General features: G+C 43.3%; 1 protein-coding gene across 1 annotated transcript in view; it reads left to right on the top strand.

The window, feature by feature from the left end:
• FIG4 (FIG4 phosphoinositide 5-phosphatase) overlaps positions 1-18908 on the top strand; it is a 40150-nt gene extending 21242 nt beyond the window's left edge. Inside the window, exons 12-23 of the mRNA XM_054174008.1 lie at positions 291-407; positions 1922-1967; positions 2355-2503; positions 3826-3992; positions 6018-6156; positions 6236-6294; positions 7178-7325; positions 8955-9038; positions 10656-10851; positions 12031-12113; positions 13116-13205; positions 18426-18908. Of these exons, the coding sequence (XP_054029983.1) occupies positions 291-407; positions 1922-1967; positions 2355-2503; positions 3826-3992; positions 6018-6156; positions 6236-6294; positions 7178-7325; positions 8955-9038; positions 10656-10851; positions 12031-12113; positions 13116-13205; positions 18426-18603 (1456 nt within the window). The 3' untranslated portion in view covers positions 18604-18908. The remainder of the gene's footprint in view (positions 1-290; positions 408-1921; positions 1968-2354; positions 2504-3825; positions 3993-6017; positions 6157-6235; positions 6295-7177; positions 7326-8954; positions 9039-10655; positions 10852-12030; positions 12114-13115; positions 13206-18425) is intronic.
• The last annotated feature ends 318 nt before the right edge of the window (positions 18909-19226 follow it).

Here is a 19226-nt window from a genome sequence, read left to right as displayed (position 1 = left end):
AGTGGCCATGGTGGTTGGGTTATGGTTGGACTCGATCTTAGTGGTCTTTTCCAACCTTCATGATTCTATGATTCCATGATTTTAAATCTACAGCTGCTCAGATACAGTCAGGTGTGTCTGAAAAAGAAAGCTGTAGAGAGAATCACAGTTGCCTGAGTCTTCCTTTCAGTCATTTTTGTTACTTGGAGACTTGCCAAGCAGTGTAAATCAATTTTATGGGTTTTTTTTTTTAGTATTAATGAATCTTGATTGTGATGTTTAGCTGTTTGGTTTTTTCCCTCTCTCCTCAGCAAACTTTGCAATGTCCTGGACAGACTGAATGTGATTGCAGAAAGCGTGGTCAAGAAGACAGGATTCTTTGTGAACCGACCTGACTCCTACTGCAGTATCTTGCGGCCAGATGAGAAGTACCTAGAGTTTAATTGATGTGTAATAATCAATAACATCAGCTCCTTGCAAAGTTGTCTAGAATTCCCCTCTCTCTTGCATTATTCCTTATTTCAAGGTTTAAACTGCTACCAAAAAAAATGTAGTTTATATTACAGCTGAAAGGATTGGAGTCAGAGGCACAGGCAAAGAAATAGTAGTACACTGCAAGAGCACAATTCTGCTGCGGCTGTTCCACTTAAAATCAATTCTTACTTCAAACCATTATTTGTAACTTGTGATCTGTGCCATGTGTATTTATGTTAAGGTTTGGTTTGGGTTTGTTTGGGGTTTTTTTCTCCTTTAGGAATCCTAAATTTGGGGGTAAATTTAACAAGGCAAACAACGTTTGGAATTTAATAAATGGCTTCTTGAAGGTCTCTTCCAACCTGGTCTGGTCTATTCTATTCTATTCTTTTGAGGCATGCTCCTGAGGTAACTTATCTGAATGTTACTGAGTCCAGTGTTTTCCAGTGGATTTTATGGTATTCATACACACAGAAATTAAAACTTTTTCAAAACTAGGAAGTGTATTTGCTTAGTCTGCTGCAGAAGTACAGGGGCTTAATTAGCTGGATTCCCCCAAGTCCCTGGCAATCCAGAAGTAAATTAACCTCCACATTAGAAGTGCAATAAATTTTTGAGTCAAGTTCTCATGCTGGTGATCTAAATCCTCACCACCTGAATAGGCATCCTTGCCTTTTTTTAACCTGTCTTCATTTACAGTCTGAGCTAAAGCTGTGGTAGGCTGTCTTGCAGCTTTTCTCTTCCATGCAGTGCAACAAACATGGCAACTGTAAACTAGCAGGAACAAGATGAATACATCCATTTAATGTTGCATTCTATAGAGATAAGCCTGGTGAGTCTGAAAGGTGGTGCATAGCCTTAGTGCACCAGTGCTCTGGTCAGGCTAACCTGAAAATACTCAGTAGCTCAGGGCTGTCTTACACTGAGCATAACTGCTCCTCAGCCTCAGAATGTCATTGCTTTTTGATTCATGTTCTCTGGCACTAGGGTACAGTTAAGATCCATACAGGATTGCCAGAGCTGGACAATCTGTACATGTGTTTGTCTGCAGCACCTCTGCCTAGAACCAGAGAGGGGGGCAGATGTGAATCAAGCAGCTTGTGCTACAGAGTAGGTCATGCCTCCACCTTCCAGTCATTGCCATTGTACCTACTTCACTTTTTGTGCACTCAGGACCCAGTCTGGCAACATTTGTGTTGCTCATTATGGGGAGCAAAGGAAATATTTTGTGTAGCTGAGGAATATTTCTACTTTAAGACTAACTTGGTTTAATTACTTCTTTTTCTGCAGTGTAGTTTCAATGCATCTTACTGCTGCATAGCGCTCTCACTGCTTTCTGCTATTCAGGGACATCAGGTTTTCTTGCTGGCAGGGCTTTAATTGTCACCTCTTTCCACTGAACAGATCAATGCATGGCATGTTGTGTTATTTTCTTCAATGGTTTGTAAGCCATTCTGCTTTGTTTCAGGTGGAATGAACTGGGAGGTTGTGTTGTTCCCACGGGTCGCTTGCAGGTACTAAAATATACTTTATTAATTCCCAGCTACGGTGATGTAGCTCAGCAGTCCCAAGGTACCAGGGAACAGTTTCACTTAAATATCTGATTGGTTATTCACAGTGTGCTCTTAAATGAATATTTATAGCAAACAGCATTTATGAGTTGAAGGAGAGATGCAGTTTGTGTCACGGTGGAAGCAAGAATATTTGACGTGTAGGCAGTACAGCAACCTGATGTAGGCTGCTAGAGATTAATTGCTCTTGAACATCTCTTAGAGGTATCTTTGGTGGAGTGACATCATTTGAAATTTGTCAGGTCTTGGCTAGTAGGAAAAATGTAATGATCATGAGTGTAGTAATCTGTTAATGAGGAAAAATCTCTTGTTTGGGTTGCCTTTCATCAGACTGGAGTGCTGCGAACCAATTGCGTGGACTGCTTAGACCGCACCAACACAGCCCAGTTCATGGTGGGAAAGTGTGCTCTGGCATACCAACTCTACTCACTGGGACTGATTGATAAACCCAATTTACAGTTTGATACAGATGCTGTTAGGTAAGATACAGTAATAAAATGTCTCCAGGTTTTATTTTTACATTCTCTTACAGGGTAACTGCTTGACTTCATTCTCTTTAGATGCCTGAACTTCAAGTTAAGAGTTTTCCTTTTAAATGCATGTAAACAAATAGAAGATCCCAGTCTTTTATACTTGACTTGCTTGAGTCAAAAAGAAAACTGAAATAGGTACATGTTTTTATGGAGAGTGTCAGGCTGACATTTCATAGATGTGCACCTTAGCTATCTCCTGCTTTGGGGGAGAAAAAAAGTGTGCTAATTGATTTGTTGAACAAAGGTTTTCAGTAGAGTTGGAGGCTTTTTTTTCAGATCAAGTGTCAGTGCTATTTAAACAACCTCAAACCATTTAAGAACCCCCAGCATTTAAACTGAGATGTTTTAGGGGTCATGGGGAACTCTGCCACTTAACTTGCTTCAGAGATTAATGTAAGAGTTCTTGAGGTGATGTGGTTTTAATCCTTAAAGCTGATGTCATGACTGTGAAACTTATGGCCTGGTTGCTGGTTTTGACCAGTGCTTTGATGGTTTTGCAACATGGAGATGTAGCTCCTGTTTCAGAGAAGCACTGACAAATGCCTTGTTCTTGTCAATGACAGGGAGCTGCTTGGTAAGTTTTGCTCTCAGTTTGGAACCTACTGTCAGCTTCTTGATGCTAGAGGACTGCGTTGCTTTTAGGCAGCTCTCCCTGATCCTCTCAGCAGCTAACTCTTTCTACCATCTTCTTGCATGTTCTCCCAGCTCCCACAAACAGTATCTGACTGCCATTTGTGTTTCTCCCAAGCTGTGTTTTATTTGGCCATCATTATTGTAGCTGGGGAGTTTTTTGCAACGTTATGCTAACTGCATTCCCAGTGGACTTGACAGAAAACACAGCCTTGAGATATTGATGTGTTCTGTCCTGTGTAGTGTGTTCAAAATAACCTTAGTTGGTGAAGGTAGCCCCCACAGATGAAGAGGATATGTTCATCTCCATGGGTCTACAGAAGCACATGATCTGCATTATAAATTAGTGGAAACCCTACAGTCTAAACTGTCTTGGCAATTCTTGTATCTGAATAAAAGTTCCCTTTATTTATCTGTGGAAAGAATGGAGGCCTAGCTTGAAGTTTCCATGTTAGGAAGTTCTTAGCATGTTTTAATGAAACAAATGTTTCATTAAGCACAGTTTTGTAAAGTGGCAGAAGTGCTTAGGATGTGTTTGTTAAACAGCAAGACTCTATTGCTGCAATACTTCATTATTTGGTCTCTTAAAAAGCTCTTTCCAGCAGCTGGATAGATGACACGTTCTGCTTTTCCCTCAGATTGTTTGAAGAGTTGTATGAAGATCATGGGGACACCCTCTCCCTGCAATATGGAGGTTCTCAGCTTGTCCACAGAGTGAAAACCTATCGAAAGATAGCTCCGTGGACTCAGCATTCCAAAGATATTATGCAGACACTCTCAAGATATTACAGTAATGCTTTCTCAGGTGAATTTAAGTGCCTGCTTTTAAGCTGTTGTTTTAAAAGCATCTTACTGGGGATGTTTCAGTCATTGTGGTACATGGAGAGAGAATTTTGTTCTTCCAGTGTTTTCAGACAGCAGAGGTAAAGTGAGCATTTTTAGAGCAGGATTCTGATTTGCTCTACTGCACTTATTCATAGAATCACAGACTGCATCAAGTTGGAAGGGACCCTCAAAGGTCATCTTTTCCAACCCTCCTGCAGTGAGCAGGAACACCTCCAACTAGATCAGCCTATGCAGGGCCATATCAAATCTGATCTTGAATGTCTCCAGGGGCAGGGCCTCATCCACATCCCTGTTTGAGTATTTTACCACTCTCATTGTGAAGAGCTTCCTCCTGTTCCCTCTACTGTCACTATCCATCAGCTATCAAATCAAAATGGGAGGGTTAGCCAGTTCCTGAGCCAGCAGTTCTTTGTGTTTTCATCTGAGAAACTCTTTTTTTTAATGCTTAAAAATTTTATGTACCAATAGTAAAGACTCAGAAGATGGTAGCTAGTGACTTACTTTTGAAGTCATGGTGTATGTCAGATTCAGGACAAGGTTACAAGTGGCCTGCTAACAGTGCCTCCTAAATAAACCACTTAGCCACACTTGTTCTGTTTGTTTATCATAAATAACAAAACAAGATTCTAAAAGATTCACTTTTAAGACAAATGTTGATCTCAAAGCCCTTAAGATAATCACTGCTAATTAAATGTTACAGCTGAGAAAAAGTAAGACCTGTATCAATTAAGTGACTCAAGCGGAGATGCTAATGACGGGTTGGACTCGATGAGCTTTGAGGTCTCTTCCAACCTGGGTGATACTGTGATAAGAATTGGGCTTGTAAGGAAGATAACTTTGAATGCATTTTGACCCTAGCTCATGATGAGTGGCTTAGCTTTTCTCTAGACCTTCTGGATCTATAAATTGTTGCCTGTGTGATAGAAGAGTGAAGCATGAAAAAAAATTGTTCTCAGGGTCAAGTTTGTGATTGAAAGCAAGGTTTCCTCTTAAAACTGTGGGACAACTAATTTGATAATGACTTGAGAAATTCTTACAGGTCTGGGCAAACATGTTTTTAATCCTAGCTTTAAAAGAATTAGAGGGTACAGTGTAGTTTGTGAAGCCAACTGTTCCAAGTACCTAGCTTTGTGAAGCCAACTGTTCCAAGTACTTAGCTTCTGAGCAAATGAGTTGTGCCAGAAGAAGAACATCACCCAGCTAAGAATTAGCTGTTCCTGCAACAGCCTCTCTGGCAGACATTCTGCTTGGTTGAATTCTGACATTTTTCTTTCATTTGTGATTGATGGAGAAATTAGGAAATAGCATTCCAAGTAGTATTCTTTTATGCCTGTTAGGAAGCAGTGTGACTTTGCAGGCTTCAGTGCTAGAGTTTCAACACCCATAATAAGCTTCTGGATATATTTGTCCACAAACAGGACTGGACATAGTAAACTGCTTCGTAGTGTTGTCTGAAACTCAATTATTACAAGCCTTTAGTCATGGGATTGTTGTCTGTTACTAAATGGGATTGTTTAGCTATTACTAAATCTCTCCTGATTTGGTAGTTTGTCATGTAGTGCACTGCAAACTCAGATTGAGAGCAGCAGATTATTTTAGGCTAATTCAATTAAATAGCCCCTTCAGTTCCTGGGTTGTTATTTTTTTTCCAGATGGTCTGAAAAGTGTGCTGATATACACAGGCTTTGCAGTACCTCTTGAAAAACCAGTGCAGTCTTTCTCCTTCCTAAGCAGACCTTCTGCCTCAGCTCCTGTGAGAGAAGCCATGGAAAGAGACAGTGCTGGTGCCTGCCACATGTGCACTGCACTGTGGCAGGTGGTCAGGTCTAATTAAGTTTCATTATGGTAGCTGAAGCCCAGAGGTCCCTGTGGAAGTCACAGGGTATGCACACTCAGTGAGGGGCAAACCACAGACAAGCAAATGTGTGAATGGACTTGAGCCCTGCAGTGTTCCTGGTGTTTAAGTCTACCTCCTGTCTCACAGATGCGGACAGACAAGAGTCTATCAATCTCTTCCTGGGAGTATTCAAGCCTACAGAAGGAAAACCTCATCTCTGGGAACTACCCACTGATTTTTATTTACATCACAAGAACACCCTCAGCCTGTCCCAGAGCAGGAGAAGGTATTTGGCTGTTCTGTTTCTTCCTGTGATACAAGATCAAATCTCCTGTATCAATTGTGTGTCTGTTTGTTCTGTGCAGCTATACTTACTGGTGGACCACAGGTGTGCTGAAGCATTTACCTCTACCTTTTGATGAAGGTAGGAACTATGTTTGCTCCTTGCTTTACAGAGTGTCTTGAAGAAGTTTCAGTCACAAAGTGCTTTAGATCCCAAATCTGAGGAAAAACCACCACAAATTATTGCTGAATATATATTTTTTTAATCCCTATGAATTTTCAGCTGCAGAGTACAGGTGATACCTAATTGGCTGAAACTTGACCTCCTTGTGTCTGTGCCAGGGTACACCTACTCCTTCTTTTTTGATTTGTCCTTTGCCTATTGACATGCTGGTGGTTACATTGCTCTTAGAGATGACAGCACATAGCTAGAGTGTCTCATCTCTCCAGGGTACTGTGGAGCAGGTTTGATTAGGAATCGTTCTCATGGTGGGTAATCAAAGAATCAAACAATTGTCAGGGTTGGAAGGGACCTCAAGGATCATCTAGTTCCAGCCCCTGCCATGTCACACTAGATCAGGTTGCTCAGAGCCACATCCAGCCTGGCCTTAAAATCCTCCAGGGATGAGGCTTCCACCACCTCCCTGGGCAACCTGTGCCAGTCTCTCACCACCCTCACGGTGAAGACCTTCTTCCTAACATCCAACCTGAATCTACCCACTTCCAGTTTTGCTCCATTCCCCCCAGTCCTATCACTCCCTGACACCCTAAAAAGTCCCTCCCTAGCTTTCTTGTAGGCCCCCTCAGATACTGGGAGGCCATAATAAGGTCTCCTGATGCTGGTTGATGCATGTTTATTACACGTGCTGCGCATCTTCTTCGTGCCGTATTTTCTTGGCTTAACAGGGGATGTGACTGTAGAAACATGAGGGTGGCTAGGTGGGCAGGCTGCTGTTAGTTTAGATTTTGACAGAGGCAGTAATTGTTAGTGAAAAGATGATCTTTTCCCCCCCCCCCCCCCCCAGTGATCTGTGCTGAGAACCGACGCAAGCTGACGGTGAAGAAGTTCCACAAGTACGAGGAGGAGATTGATATCCACAATGAGTTTTTTCGGCCACATGAGCTGAGCAGCTTTGATGAGACCTTCTGCTTGGCAATGACCAATTCCACCAGGTATGGTATGGGGGGGGTTGCCATCCAAAACCCTGCAGTGGTGTAAACTATGTGTACCTTTGATTTATTTGGTTAAATGATCAGGGGGTTGGAGCACCTCTGCTACAAGGATTGTTTAGCCTGGAGAAGAGGAGGCTCAGGGGAGGCCTTACTGCTCTCTACAACTGCCTGAAGGGAGGTTGTAGACAGGTGGGGGTTGGCCTCTTCTCCCAGGCAACCAGCACCAGAACAAGGGGACACAGTCTCAAGCTGCACCAGGGGAGGTTTAGGCTGGAGGTGAGGAGAAAGTTCTTGCCAGAAAGAGCAATTGGCCATTGGAATGTGCTGCCCAGGGAGGTGGTGGAGTCACCATCCCTGGAGGTGTTCAAAAAGGGATTGGATGTGGCACTTGGTGCCATGGTTTAGTTGTCATGAGGTCTTGGGTGACAGGTTGGATTTGATGATCTCTGAGGTCTTTTCCAACCTTATTGATTCTATGATTCTAAGGACAGGCTGAGGCAGCTGGGGTTGATTAGCCTGGAAAAGAGAAGGCTCCTGGGAGACCTAACAGCAGCCTGCCAGTACCTGAAGAGGGCTACAAGAAGGGTGGAGAGAGCCTATTTGATAATGCCTGCAATGACAGGACAAGGGGCAATGGCTTCAAGCTAGAGAAGAGCAGATTTTGACTGGATGTTAGAAACAAGTTCTGCACCATGAGGGTGGTGGAACACTGGAACAGGTTGCCCAGGGAGGTGGTTGAGGCCCCATCCCTGGAGTTATTCAAGGTGAGGCTCAGCAGGGCTCTGGACAACCTGCTCTGGTTGGGGATCTCCCTGCTGACTGCAGAGGAGGTTGGACTTGGATGAGCTTTGGAGGTCTATTCCAACCCAGACCATTCTGATTCTATGAAACCTGTGCAACATCACAGGTTTTGTAAGGTGCTTGGTTTGGGTAGGGTTTTTTGGTTTTTAGCAAACTTCAAGAAACTAAATCACAACAAGGACATGGAAACACTACTCTAAAAAATATCTCTTAAGACAGCACTTTAAATTTCCAGTGATTTTCCACTGTGGGGTGTCAGATGGCTTGAAGGTTTTGAATGGTTTGAAGCCTGAGCAGTGAGCTCTGTGGACTCAGATCACAGAAGCTACCTTCAAAGCAATTGCTTTCTAATTGCTCAGCTCTCATTTTAGAATTGTTTTCTTCATCAGGTTCTCACAGCTGGCTGGATAGAAACTGTTTTGGGGGCAGCAGTCAGATGGATATTCTAAGCATACTCTTAATCATGCTTTAGCTAAAGACTTGCAGGCAGATTATGTTTCATGTGGCTTTTTGACCCAGTTTGAGGGCTGGCAGCATTTTGAAAACAATGTAGCTGTTAACAGGGCTTCTGCAGCCCAGGAATGGAGGAGCACCTTGCTGGAGCCTCCCTGGCAAATGGCAGTGTTTGCAGATGTCTTATTGGAGCAAATGGTGCAAAATGAGAGGCCTTTTAGTACCTAAAGGGGCTTACATTTACATGGCTTGTAATAATGAAGTTAGAACTTGGGGGTTTAATTCAGAGGCAGGTGTCAGAGGGGGTTTGTCAGGAAAATGATAAAGTTTTACCTGCTGAACTGTGAGGTTTTCCCCCCCTTTCTATCTTACCAGGGATTTCATGCCTAAGAACGTGGGGATTGATCCAAGTCCATTTACTGTTCGCAAACCTGATGAAACGGGAAAATCAGTGTTGGGGTAAGCCTGAAGCAGGAAATGCTGTTCTGGTTTAACACCAGTGACATTGTAATGCAAATGTATAAACTCTGTGTGTGCCATATTCTCTGTTACATGGGAAACAAACCATTGGTGTTAAGCTGCAGAGTTGTACACTTTGAAAATCATCTCTGATTTGAGAGTTTTGTTTGACACTGGGAATTCTTCATTCAGCCTTGGAGAAGAGAAGGCAAAGAGAGAGCAACAAGCACAAACTACCTGAAGGAAGGTTGTAGCCAGGTAGGGGTTAGTCTCTTCTCCCAGGCAACCAGCACCAGGACAAGAGGATACAGTCTCAAGCTGCACCAGGGGAGGTTTAGGCTGGATGTCAGGAAGAAAATCTTCCCAGAAAGAGAGATTGGCCATTGGAATGTGCTGCCCAGTGGTGGAGGCACCAAAACTGGAGGTGTTTAAGAAGAGACTGGATGAGGCACTTGGTGCCATGGTCTAGTTGATTAGATGGTGTTGGGTGATAGGTTGGACTTGATGATCTCAAAGGTCTTTTCCAACCTGGCTAATTCTATTCTATTCTAAAGAGTTCTTTTTGTCTGGCTGCTTCTACTTCTCCAAGTGAAACCCATGAGAAAATTTTATCTAGAAGATACAGAGGCTGTTAAAATTTGGTCATCTCTTCATACTACTCATACTTCTCTGTCAGGGGTGACAGGAAAGCATGTGTTATTTTGATCTTTTAAAAGAAAAATAATTCATAAATTATGCTCTTCTTGGTGATGCCAAATGACAGGACAAGGGGCAGTGGGTGGAAGTTGAGGCATAGGAAGTTCCATGTAAGCATGAGGGAAAGATTTTCACTGTGAGTGTGACAGAACCCTGGAACAGGCTACCCGGGGGGGGTAGGGGAGCCTCCCTCTCTGGAGGTACTCAAAATTTGCCTGGATGTGTTCCTGTGTGATCCTGGTACAGGTGATCCTGCTCTGGCAGGGGGGTTGGACTGGATGATCTTTGGAGGACCCTTGCAGCCCCTAACACCCTGTGGTTCTGTGAATAAACAGAACATAGCCTGAAGCAGCAATGAATTATGGATAAAGTAATATATGCCTCTCAGAGCTGGTAGAGTTCAATCCAGTGTTAGCCTGCTAAAATATAGATGTTGTATTTGGAAGAATGCTGAGGTTGGAGGAGATGATCTCTGAGATTCCTTCCAAACTGAGCCATTCTATGAAATAAGGCTCTTTATACTGACTAGAGTTTCTAGAGTGAGGAATACATCAATAAATGTTCTTTAATAAGAACTGAGAAAAGCAAGGGGGGGAAAGTGACATTATGCAGAAGATTTTGAGGACTAATATGAGTAAAGCTAGTTTCCTTCTTTCATTTTCAGTTCTATTCTTTCATTAAGTAAAGAAGCAGAGAATTGGTGGAGAAAAGCTGACATAATCCTTCCAGTTCTCTTTAAATGCTCTGGGATAAGAGATTAAAGAAAAATCAATTGGGGGGAATCAGAAGATGAGCAGCAAGTTGCTCCAGAGGATGCTTGTTTCCCTCAGGAAGGTTCCATTCAACACTGGGGCTTTTAAATTAAGTACTTGCTGCTAATATCTCACTGATTTCATCCATGCTCACTGCCTTTCCTAACAGCAACAAGAGCAACAGGGAAGAAACGGTGCTGCAGCGCAAAACAGCTGCTAGTGCTCCTCCGCCTCCAAGTGAGGAAGCAGTGTCAAGCAGTTCTGAAGATGATTCTGGGACAGACAAAGAAGATGAAGGCACTGTTTCTCAGCGTTCAACACCAGTCAAGGTGACTGACACAGGAGACAGTGCAAAAATCACAGAGGTAAGAAGTTACTGTGGCAGGCACTTGCAAAGGTGGATGTAACTAAATTCCTCTTCAACCTGGCTAAATCCCAGCCTGGTTTATGTGCACATCTTTAAATGGTCTGATGTGAAACAAATGAACAAGCAAAGACACAAATCTAACTCAGATAACAACGTAGTATTATCATAGAATTGTCAGGGTTGGAAGGGACACCCAAGGCTCAGCCAGTTCCAACCCCTCTGCCATGGGCAGGGACACCCAAGGCTCAGCCAGTTCCAACCCCCCTGCCATGGGCAGGGACACCCAAGGCTCAGCCAGTTCCAACCCCCCTGCCATGGGCAGAGACACCTCACACTACAGCAGGTTGCTCACAGCCACATCCAGCCTGGCCTTAAAAACTTCCAGGGATGAGGCCTCCCCCACCTCCCTGGGCAACCTGTTGCAGTGTCTCACCACCCTCATGGGGAAGAACTTTTCCTAACATCTAATGTAAATCCACCCTCCTCTAGCTTGGATTATTAGTTAATAATAAAATGCTTTTATACTGCTTCAAGACAGGACATGCCTTTCCAAAGTTGTTCTTTGACTTTGGATGCTTTTTTAACCAAAAGGAAGCTATTTTTGTAGCTACCTCCCTTTGCAGTCGCACATTTCTTGCCAGTAAACCCCCTCAAGTTTAACACTGACTCATCAGACACAATGAGTGAAGTGTTGCAAGTGCATTGGATCCTTGCACTGGCTGACTGACAGGTTGGTGTGAGGTATACAATAAAAATAGTGTTGTTCAACCCAAAGTTTGTAATTATTTCACAACTGACAGCAGGAAATGTGCAAGCAAATGTGGGAGCCTGTTCTCAGCAAATGTGACTTACTCTATATTCAGTTTCAACACAGAACAGAATTTAATACCCACATCAGTAAAAGCCCCATGAAGGTGATTAATTCTCCTGATATGTTTTGTCTGATGTGCTCTTTCAAGGATTCTTTCCTTTACTTGTTGAGCACGTGTCTGGAATAACATTTTGGATGCATTTTTGCTTTGAAAAACCAGAACATGCCCAAGGCCAGAGCACTGTGTGTGTGAGAAACTGCATTTCTGAAAGGATTTTCAGGTTTAGAAAGAATTCCTTCCCTGAAAGCAAACTTTTATTTGCCTGTTGTTACAGTGAATGCAGTCTGAACCTTCTTATGTTCCAGAATGTAGTGCAGTCAACAAAAGATGTGTATGGAGTCAATCTCTCAGATGTTCCTTCAGAGGATGATCTCACAATATATGCTAGGTGAGATGTCTCTTACTGATTACCACAAGAAGTCTAACTGGAGCTGGTTGAGCAGCTTGTCAAAGTGCTGCCTTTGATGAAACTTGCTGAAATGACACATTTTGGAGGTCCTTTGGTGTATATAGACTCTCCTGGGTTTAAAATAAAAATGTTTGCAGATGTCTGTGTCCCCTCTCAGTGGAAGTTATTGAGAAGTCTGAATGACTGGGGTTTCAGGCTCTGAGAGTTGGAGCTGTTCAGCCTGGAGAAGAGAAGGCTCCAGGGAGACCTTAGAGCAGCCTTCCACTACCTGGAGGGGGCTAGAGGAGAGCTGGAGAGGGACTTTTTACAAGGGCTTGTAGTGACAGGGTGAGGAGCAGTGGCTTTGAGCTGGAAGAGGGGAGACTGAGACTGGAGATTAGGAAGAAATTCTTGACAGGGAGGGTGGGGAGCCACTGGAATAGGTGGCCCAAGGATGTCTTGGATGCCCCCACCCTGGAGGTGTTCAGGGCCAGGTTGGATGAGGCCTTGAGCGTCCTGGGCTAGTGGAGATGTGTCCTTGCCTGTGGCAGGGAGATTGGAGAAGATGATCTTCAAAGTCCAGCAATTTCCCACCCAGTTCCTGCACTCTGAGGTAAACTGCTGCAATGGCACACTGCATGGCCCCTGCAGGCTCTCCTCAGCAGCTGGGAGCTGCTGGCTTACCCTGAGCAGTTAGAGGTAAGAGTTGGTAGGCGAGCATCAAGGTCCTAGCTCCCAACTCCACAAAACCAACTGCTTTTATTCAAGGATGACTTGGACTTCAGTCCTCTACAAGGCAGTTTCTGCATCTCCTGCAGGAGCTGTGAGCTGTCAGCACCCCAAGAGTAATCAGCAAATTAATTTACCAGGGAGGCAGTCCATGATCAGTGACTCCTATACCATGACTCAAAGGCTTATTTTTGGATGTAATTTTCTTTCATTTGATGACTTTTGGGGGATAATTCTTTTGCTTTCTTTGGGTTATTGTCCTGCTTCTCCCAGGTTTGTTCAGCTGGGACAGAGCCAGCACAAAATAGACAAGAGCAGCCAGCAACTTTGCTCAAAGCACCACCTGGATAAGGTTATAAATCTGTAAGTATTTTCTTTTTCCTGTTGCTTTTCACTTTTGTCATTAGACCTGAAAAATCCTCAGGTAAATTGGATGTTAAATTGTTTTGAGAGTCCCTCTTCTGTTGTTTCTGCTGCATGGGATGGGGAATTAGGTTCCTGCTTCTCCCATGTAACTTCAAAAAAGTTACTGGTTTGGGTGGTTGGTTTGGGGTTTTTGGATGAGGTTGAGGAGGGAGTTAGGGTTTTGGTGTTTGTTGTGGGGGGTTTTCATTATAATTTTTGCAATGCCAAGATTTTGTTATACTCAAAACTCTTAGCAGTCATGAGTTATCACAGCACAAAGTGCTGAAGCTACTGGGTGCAAAAGGCAAATCCTTCTTGCTGTGACTGCTTTTGAAAGAGGAAGTTTGAAAGGGGTTGGTTGACCCTGTGGTGTTCATCATCAAAGCAACCTCCAAAGCTGCAACTCAGTCTTTAGTGTGCACTTATCTGACTATATTTGTTCCAAGCAAGCTACTGCTGCCCTGTAGTTGTTTTAATGGACATTTCAGGAGCCTTGAGAGAGGTCAGATGGGTGCTGGAGAAAGTAGGGTCAAGTGGGCATTGATTTCTGCTTTGTTTTGTGCACTCATTGCCCATCTGTGTCACTGATGTCAGAGTTTCTTATTTTAACAGTGCTCCTTCAGTGATATTTGGGAACTCAAATATGTGTTGTGGAAATACTGAAGAGAAAGTTCTGGCTTAAATTTAGAGACTCTTAAGTATAGGTGAGAAGCAAAAACTGGATACTTGAACAGGGACTACAAGTGATGCAGTGAAATAATACTGAAGAGGAGTAGAGAGTGTGGAAGGATATTGGAGTTCCTCTCTTTGCTCCTAGAAATTCCATGAGGGGAAGCAGGGAAGAAATTGAGTTAGAGCTAAAAAGAGCTGGACTGCTTTTAGCACAATTTATTATCTGATGTGAAGAGAGACTTTGAGTACTTTGCTGTGCTTGGTGTTGGCTGACATGGTACAGCTGTTCCTAGTTCCCTTCTCATTGTGGTGTGGTATAAATACTGCTGTAGAAAAACACACTCTCAGTCACTGCCTTGATGTACTTCTTATATCTAGGAATATGAGAAGTTTGGGTCTCTCCCAAACAGGGAATTCAGTGTTTTGCTTCACTTCTGGAGAATAGCATGGTCAGAGTTGTAGGACTCTCCAGGAGAGAGCTGGCTGGGGACTGGAGGAAGGAAGTCCATGTTGTGATGGTTTGTGAAATGTTCTACTGAAGTTTGTCAGGTAAAATGGTTTGGTGTTGTGATTTAAGTCCCAGCATGACTGGATTTAATGGGAGAAGTTGCCAAAAGAGCTGAGCCAAGTCTTAAGAGCTCCTTGCCACCAAAAGGGGGAGGTCATGCTCTTTCCCACCTTCCTTATCTTTACTTCTGCAGTTACTTGTGCAGCCTTTGCTACTTGGTACAGTGCTCCATAAATCCCTTCAGCCCATCAGTCTGCAGCAGGCTAATTCACCAAAACCCCCAAATCATTTCCTGGAACTAAATGCTGTGAAACATGACAGTAAATCTGTCTACATTGTTTATCATGGTTCTGTCCCATTTGGGAGCTTGTACTGTTAACAGTCTCTAGCAAAACCCAGAAAGTACTAAACTCCATGGCACTTTAGCCCATCTGCTTTCAGACCTTTGCATGAGTATTCTCAGTACCCTTCTTCAACCTGGCCCTCTGTCTTCTCTGTGAAGTGATAAATGTCTCTTCATCAATTTCAGAGGACTGTTTTCCTCATATGATAGGAAAAAGTAAGTCTAAGCTTTTCCTATCCCTCAAGAAGCACAATATTCCTCTTCTCTTCCCCTCCCTTTTTTTTCTCCTTGAGTTCTTTTGATACTTGTTTTGGTTTGTTCTGTTTTTCTGTTTGTGAGGTCTAAATTTTGAATGAGTTTGTGTTCAGTGTAAGTCATCCCTTCTTGAAAGATTTATCTTTCCTCAGGGATCACCTTCCTGTATCAGGTGTTCTGACCACCTCTCATATTCCTTCTGTCTGCACTGTAGAGAAGCTGCTTCTGGATTGTAAAAGGCTCCTTTGGATGTATAGCTGTGTAAAGAGAGTCTCTTTTTTCCCCTCTAAGCTTTGAATTGCACATGCTGTTGGAGTTTCAGGTGATTGTGGGACCAGGATGCAGTCCAGGTTTTGCTGCTGGTTGGGTCTGTAAGATACAAGCTGCAGTTTTACTGGACAGAGAAGGCTTCTTGGTTTTTCAGTCCCCTTCACTTACAAAAGATGTTGGTGCCTAGGGAAGAGTTCTGTTGAAAGCCATTTCAAGAGCACAGCAAGTAATTTAAAGAGGTACCATTTATGGGGGAGGGGGGGAACCCAAACAAAAACTCTGCTGTGCCAGAGTAGGTTAGATGCATTTGCTCAGGATTCAAACAAGGCAACAGAGTACATTTTGACTCCTCCTTTAGATGTACTTTGGAGACTTGAGGAGAGCTAATCAATGTTGAAACAGATGTGGTGACTTTTACTGATGTCTCAGAAGTATCTGAGAGCTAAGCACATCACTATGCACTTTTCCTTCAAAGTATGGAACATCCTCTTTGTAACCTAAGGTTTTAGGCTGTCTCTTCTCTTACTGTAGAGCTGGTGCTACTCTCAGTGAAACCATAACACCTTGAAGCCTACTCACAAGTGAGGTGAAAATAATTACACTTGGCACGTCAAGGGTGCTGTCCTTCGTGGTCACAGAATGTTAGGGGTTGGAAGGGACCTCAAAAGACCACCCAGTTCAACCCCCCTGCCAGAGCAAGATCACCTAGGGAAGGTCACACAGGAACACATCCAGGTGGGTTTTGAATGTCTCCAGAGGAGACCCCACAACCTTTCTAGGCAGCCTGCTCCAGGGCTCTGTCACTCTCACAGTGAAAAAGCTTTTCCTTATGTTCACATCCTCCCTGCTCCAGCTTGCACCCACTGCCCCTTGTCCTGTCATTGGACATCACTGAGCAGGGCCTGGCTCCATCCTCCCCACACTGCCCTTCACATCTTTATAAACATGAATGAGGTCACCTCTCAGTCTCTTCTTCTCCAAGCTAAAGAGCTCCAGCTCCCTCAGCCTTTCTGCACAAGGGAGATGTTCCACTGCCTTCATCATCTTTGTGGCTCTGTGCTGGACTCTTTCCAGCAGTTCCCTGAGGTCTTTCTTGAACTGAGGGGCCCATAACACAATATTCCATATGGTGTTTATGTTCCTATCTATGTAATTTTCCTTGGGAGGCCATAATGCTGCAGGTCTCTAGGGAGATCTGATAGCCAAGTCATAAATAATGTGCTCTCCTTCAGGAGTCCATTGTAAGATATTAGACTTATGAAGTAGATTAGATTTTTACATGAATAGTGTTAGAGAAATGGCTTTAATTAACTGACTGGATAATACAAGCACTCTACAAATAGTTACAGCTTAATACAGGGTTATTAATAAGAACTGGCATGCATGAACATGAGGTTCTTTCAATATATTTTTATCATGTTGAAGCAAGGAGGTGGAAAATTGAGCTTTAGTTACTAAATACTCAAAATTAAATACACTTTGCTGTCCTAGTTTCTATTGTGCCTAAGGAAATTACTTTTGACTCACCAGTGCTTCAGAGATGTCCTGTCTTTAGAAATATATAAGTAAGTGGAGAGATATAAATAGAGAGGGCATCAAATCAGTGCTGTGGCTTTGTTTTGTTCTTGTCTGTAGCTGGTCACTTGCTCGTGGACTAGACAGGGCAGCTGCATTTGAGTGAGTGACCTCCTTTGGTGTTAGATAGTGACATGGGCAAGTTAGTGCAGTGTGCTGGTGTCTGAAGCCACTGCTAGAGGCAGCTTGAATGCTTTCAACTAGGTAAGTATCTACAGAAGCTATGGCTGCTTTGACAAGCAATCTGCTTTTAAACCATGGGTAAGTATAAATAGTTCTGTTGCTACCTTGCAGTTGGCTGTGTGGAGCGTGTTTGATACTGAAGAGTTTGGCTCAGAACCATAGAACATTGAAAACTAGAAAGGACCCTGGAGGTCATCTGATCCAGTCCTCTGCTCAGGACCAATTAGATGAGAAAGCTCAGGGCTACGTACACTTGGATATCCACAGGGATGGAGGTTCCACAGCCTCTCTGAGTTAACAAGTGACTGACAACGCTCACAGTGGGGAAAAGTTCCTTTGTATCTGATCAGAATGTGTTGCAATTTGCACTCCCTTTGTGCCACTTGGCTTTTCATCACACACTCCAAGAAGAGTCTGGCTCCACAGACACCCTCCCATTAGGCAGCTGCAGGTGGCAATGAAGTCCACTTCAGCTTCTCCTCTCTGGGCTGGACAAACCCAGTGCTTGCAGTCTCTCTTTGCATGCCATGTGCTTCACCCCTTTAATCATCTTGGTGACCTTTGCTGGACTCACCCAAATATTTCATTGCCTGTCTTGTGCTGGAGAGCTCAGAAGTGGACACAGTGCTCCAGGTAATGGTCTCTGAAGCCCTGCATAGAGGGAAGCAATCACTTTCCTTGACCTGCTGGCTGTGCAGTTGCCAACAGAGTTCAAACACCAGCTTCTGACTGACAGGAGTGCTTAGACAAGGTCTTGACAAACTCAGGTGCTCCACAACTTTCCAAGTTCCATGGATTTCTCCTGAGTGTGTTTCAGTTTTAGGATTCAGAGACAATATTTGTTGTGTGAAGCTGCTTGAAAAAAGACTTCAATAAAATATGAGTGGTCCCAAGGTACAGAGTGCTGTTGCTGGTAAGGAGTTGTCTAATTGCTGGAAATTAGATGGGAATTTCTTACCTGATAAATACTTTCTGCATGTTGGTTCAGAATCTAATCACTTGCTTGTTTGTAATTGGTGCTAACTGCTGGATAGCTCAGTAAAGCTTTGCTGTTAGCTGCTGTACTGCATGGCACAGATCTGCTTCAGCTTGACCATAGCAGATCTGAGGGAGGATGAAGAAATGAGGACAGAGTGGAAGTATTCTGTAATGTGATTAGTGGTGACTTTACCTAATTACCCTACTTGGAAAGCTGGGTCTTCTCAGGTCTGCAGTAGTGATAAAAATCTAGGTAAATGAATTATCTAGAGGGGACCTGCCCTTTCAGTGGCTCTTCTCTGTATTCCAAGGAAATTAAATACTCGCTGAAAAATTAGTACCTGAAGTTCAGAATCTTTTGCATGTTTGTTTTTGTTTTGTTTTCGTTCTCCAGAGTGCCCATCTCCTCCTTTTCTCAAGACAATATTTATGAAGTCCAGCCTCCAAGAGCTGATAGGAAATCAATAGAGATTTTCCATGCACACATTCAGGCTGGGAGAGGCAACATGCAGCCCCTGGGCAAAGACGACTTCCTCATGTACCGAGAGTACATCAGAAACAGATACATGTGAAAAGCAGCTGGGCTCTCCTGCCAAGGCTCTGCTGTCCTGAGAGGTCATTCAAATCAATTTCAGAGAGGCAGCCTGGGTTTGTTGGTTTGCAGTAATAAATTGATTAGCAAGCATTTCTATTTATTATCCTTTTCTATTGTCCATTTACACTGTTGTGCTCTACAGGAACAGCAAAAAAAAACAGAGAGAAAGAAGTGATTTAATGTCTACTCCTCAGCTGAAGGAGAAGAATGTGAGCTGAGAGACTCAAGTGAATAATCTGAGCACCTGCAGTCAGTGAAGAGTGTGGAGCAATTTATGGCAAAGAGATATTGCATTTTAGGGGGGGGGAGGTATGTTAATTTCTTCCACTGTTATGTTTGCTAATAAAGCTGCAGTGATTCCCACATAAGAATCAGAATAGTTTGCTGCTTCTGTGTTCCATGACAGGAATCAATCTTTTGTTTACAGCAGAATGTTTTCTGCTGTATCTTGAGATTTTCAGCAATCTGAGTGCTAAAAGAGACTGCTTACAATTTGCTGCTTTCTTAAGTGAAAAATATGTGGCTTGCATCAACAACAGAGTTTGCATCAAGAGCAACAAACTTTGTAACCCTGATTTGTGTCTAAAGTAATCTCACTGG

This window comes from Dryobates pubescens, chromosome 28 (assembly GCF_014839835.1).
Source record: "Dryobates pubescens isolate bDryPub1 chromosome 28, bDryPub1.pri, whole genome shotgun sequence".
In the NCBI taxonomy this organism is placed as follows: domain Eukaryota; kingdom Metazoa; phylum Chordata; class Aves; order Piciformes; family Picidae; genus Dryobates; species Dryobates pubescens.
The sequence above is the reverse complement of the archived record's forward strand: the minus strand, read 5'-3'. Positions and strand labels throughout refer to the sequence as shown.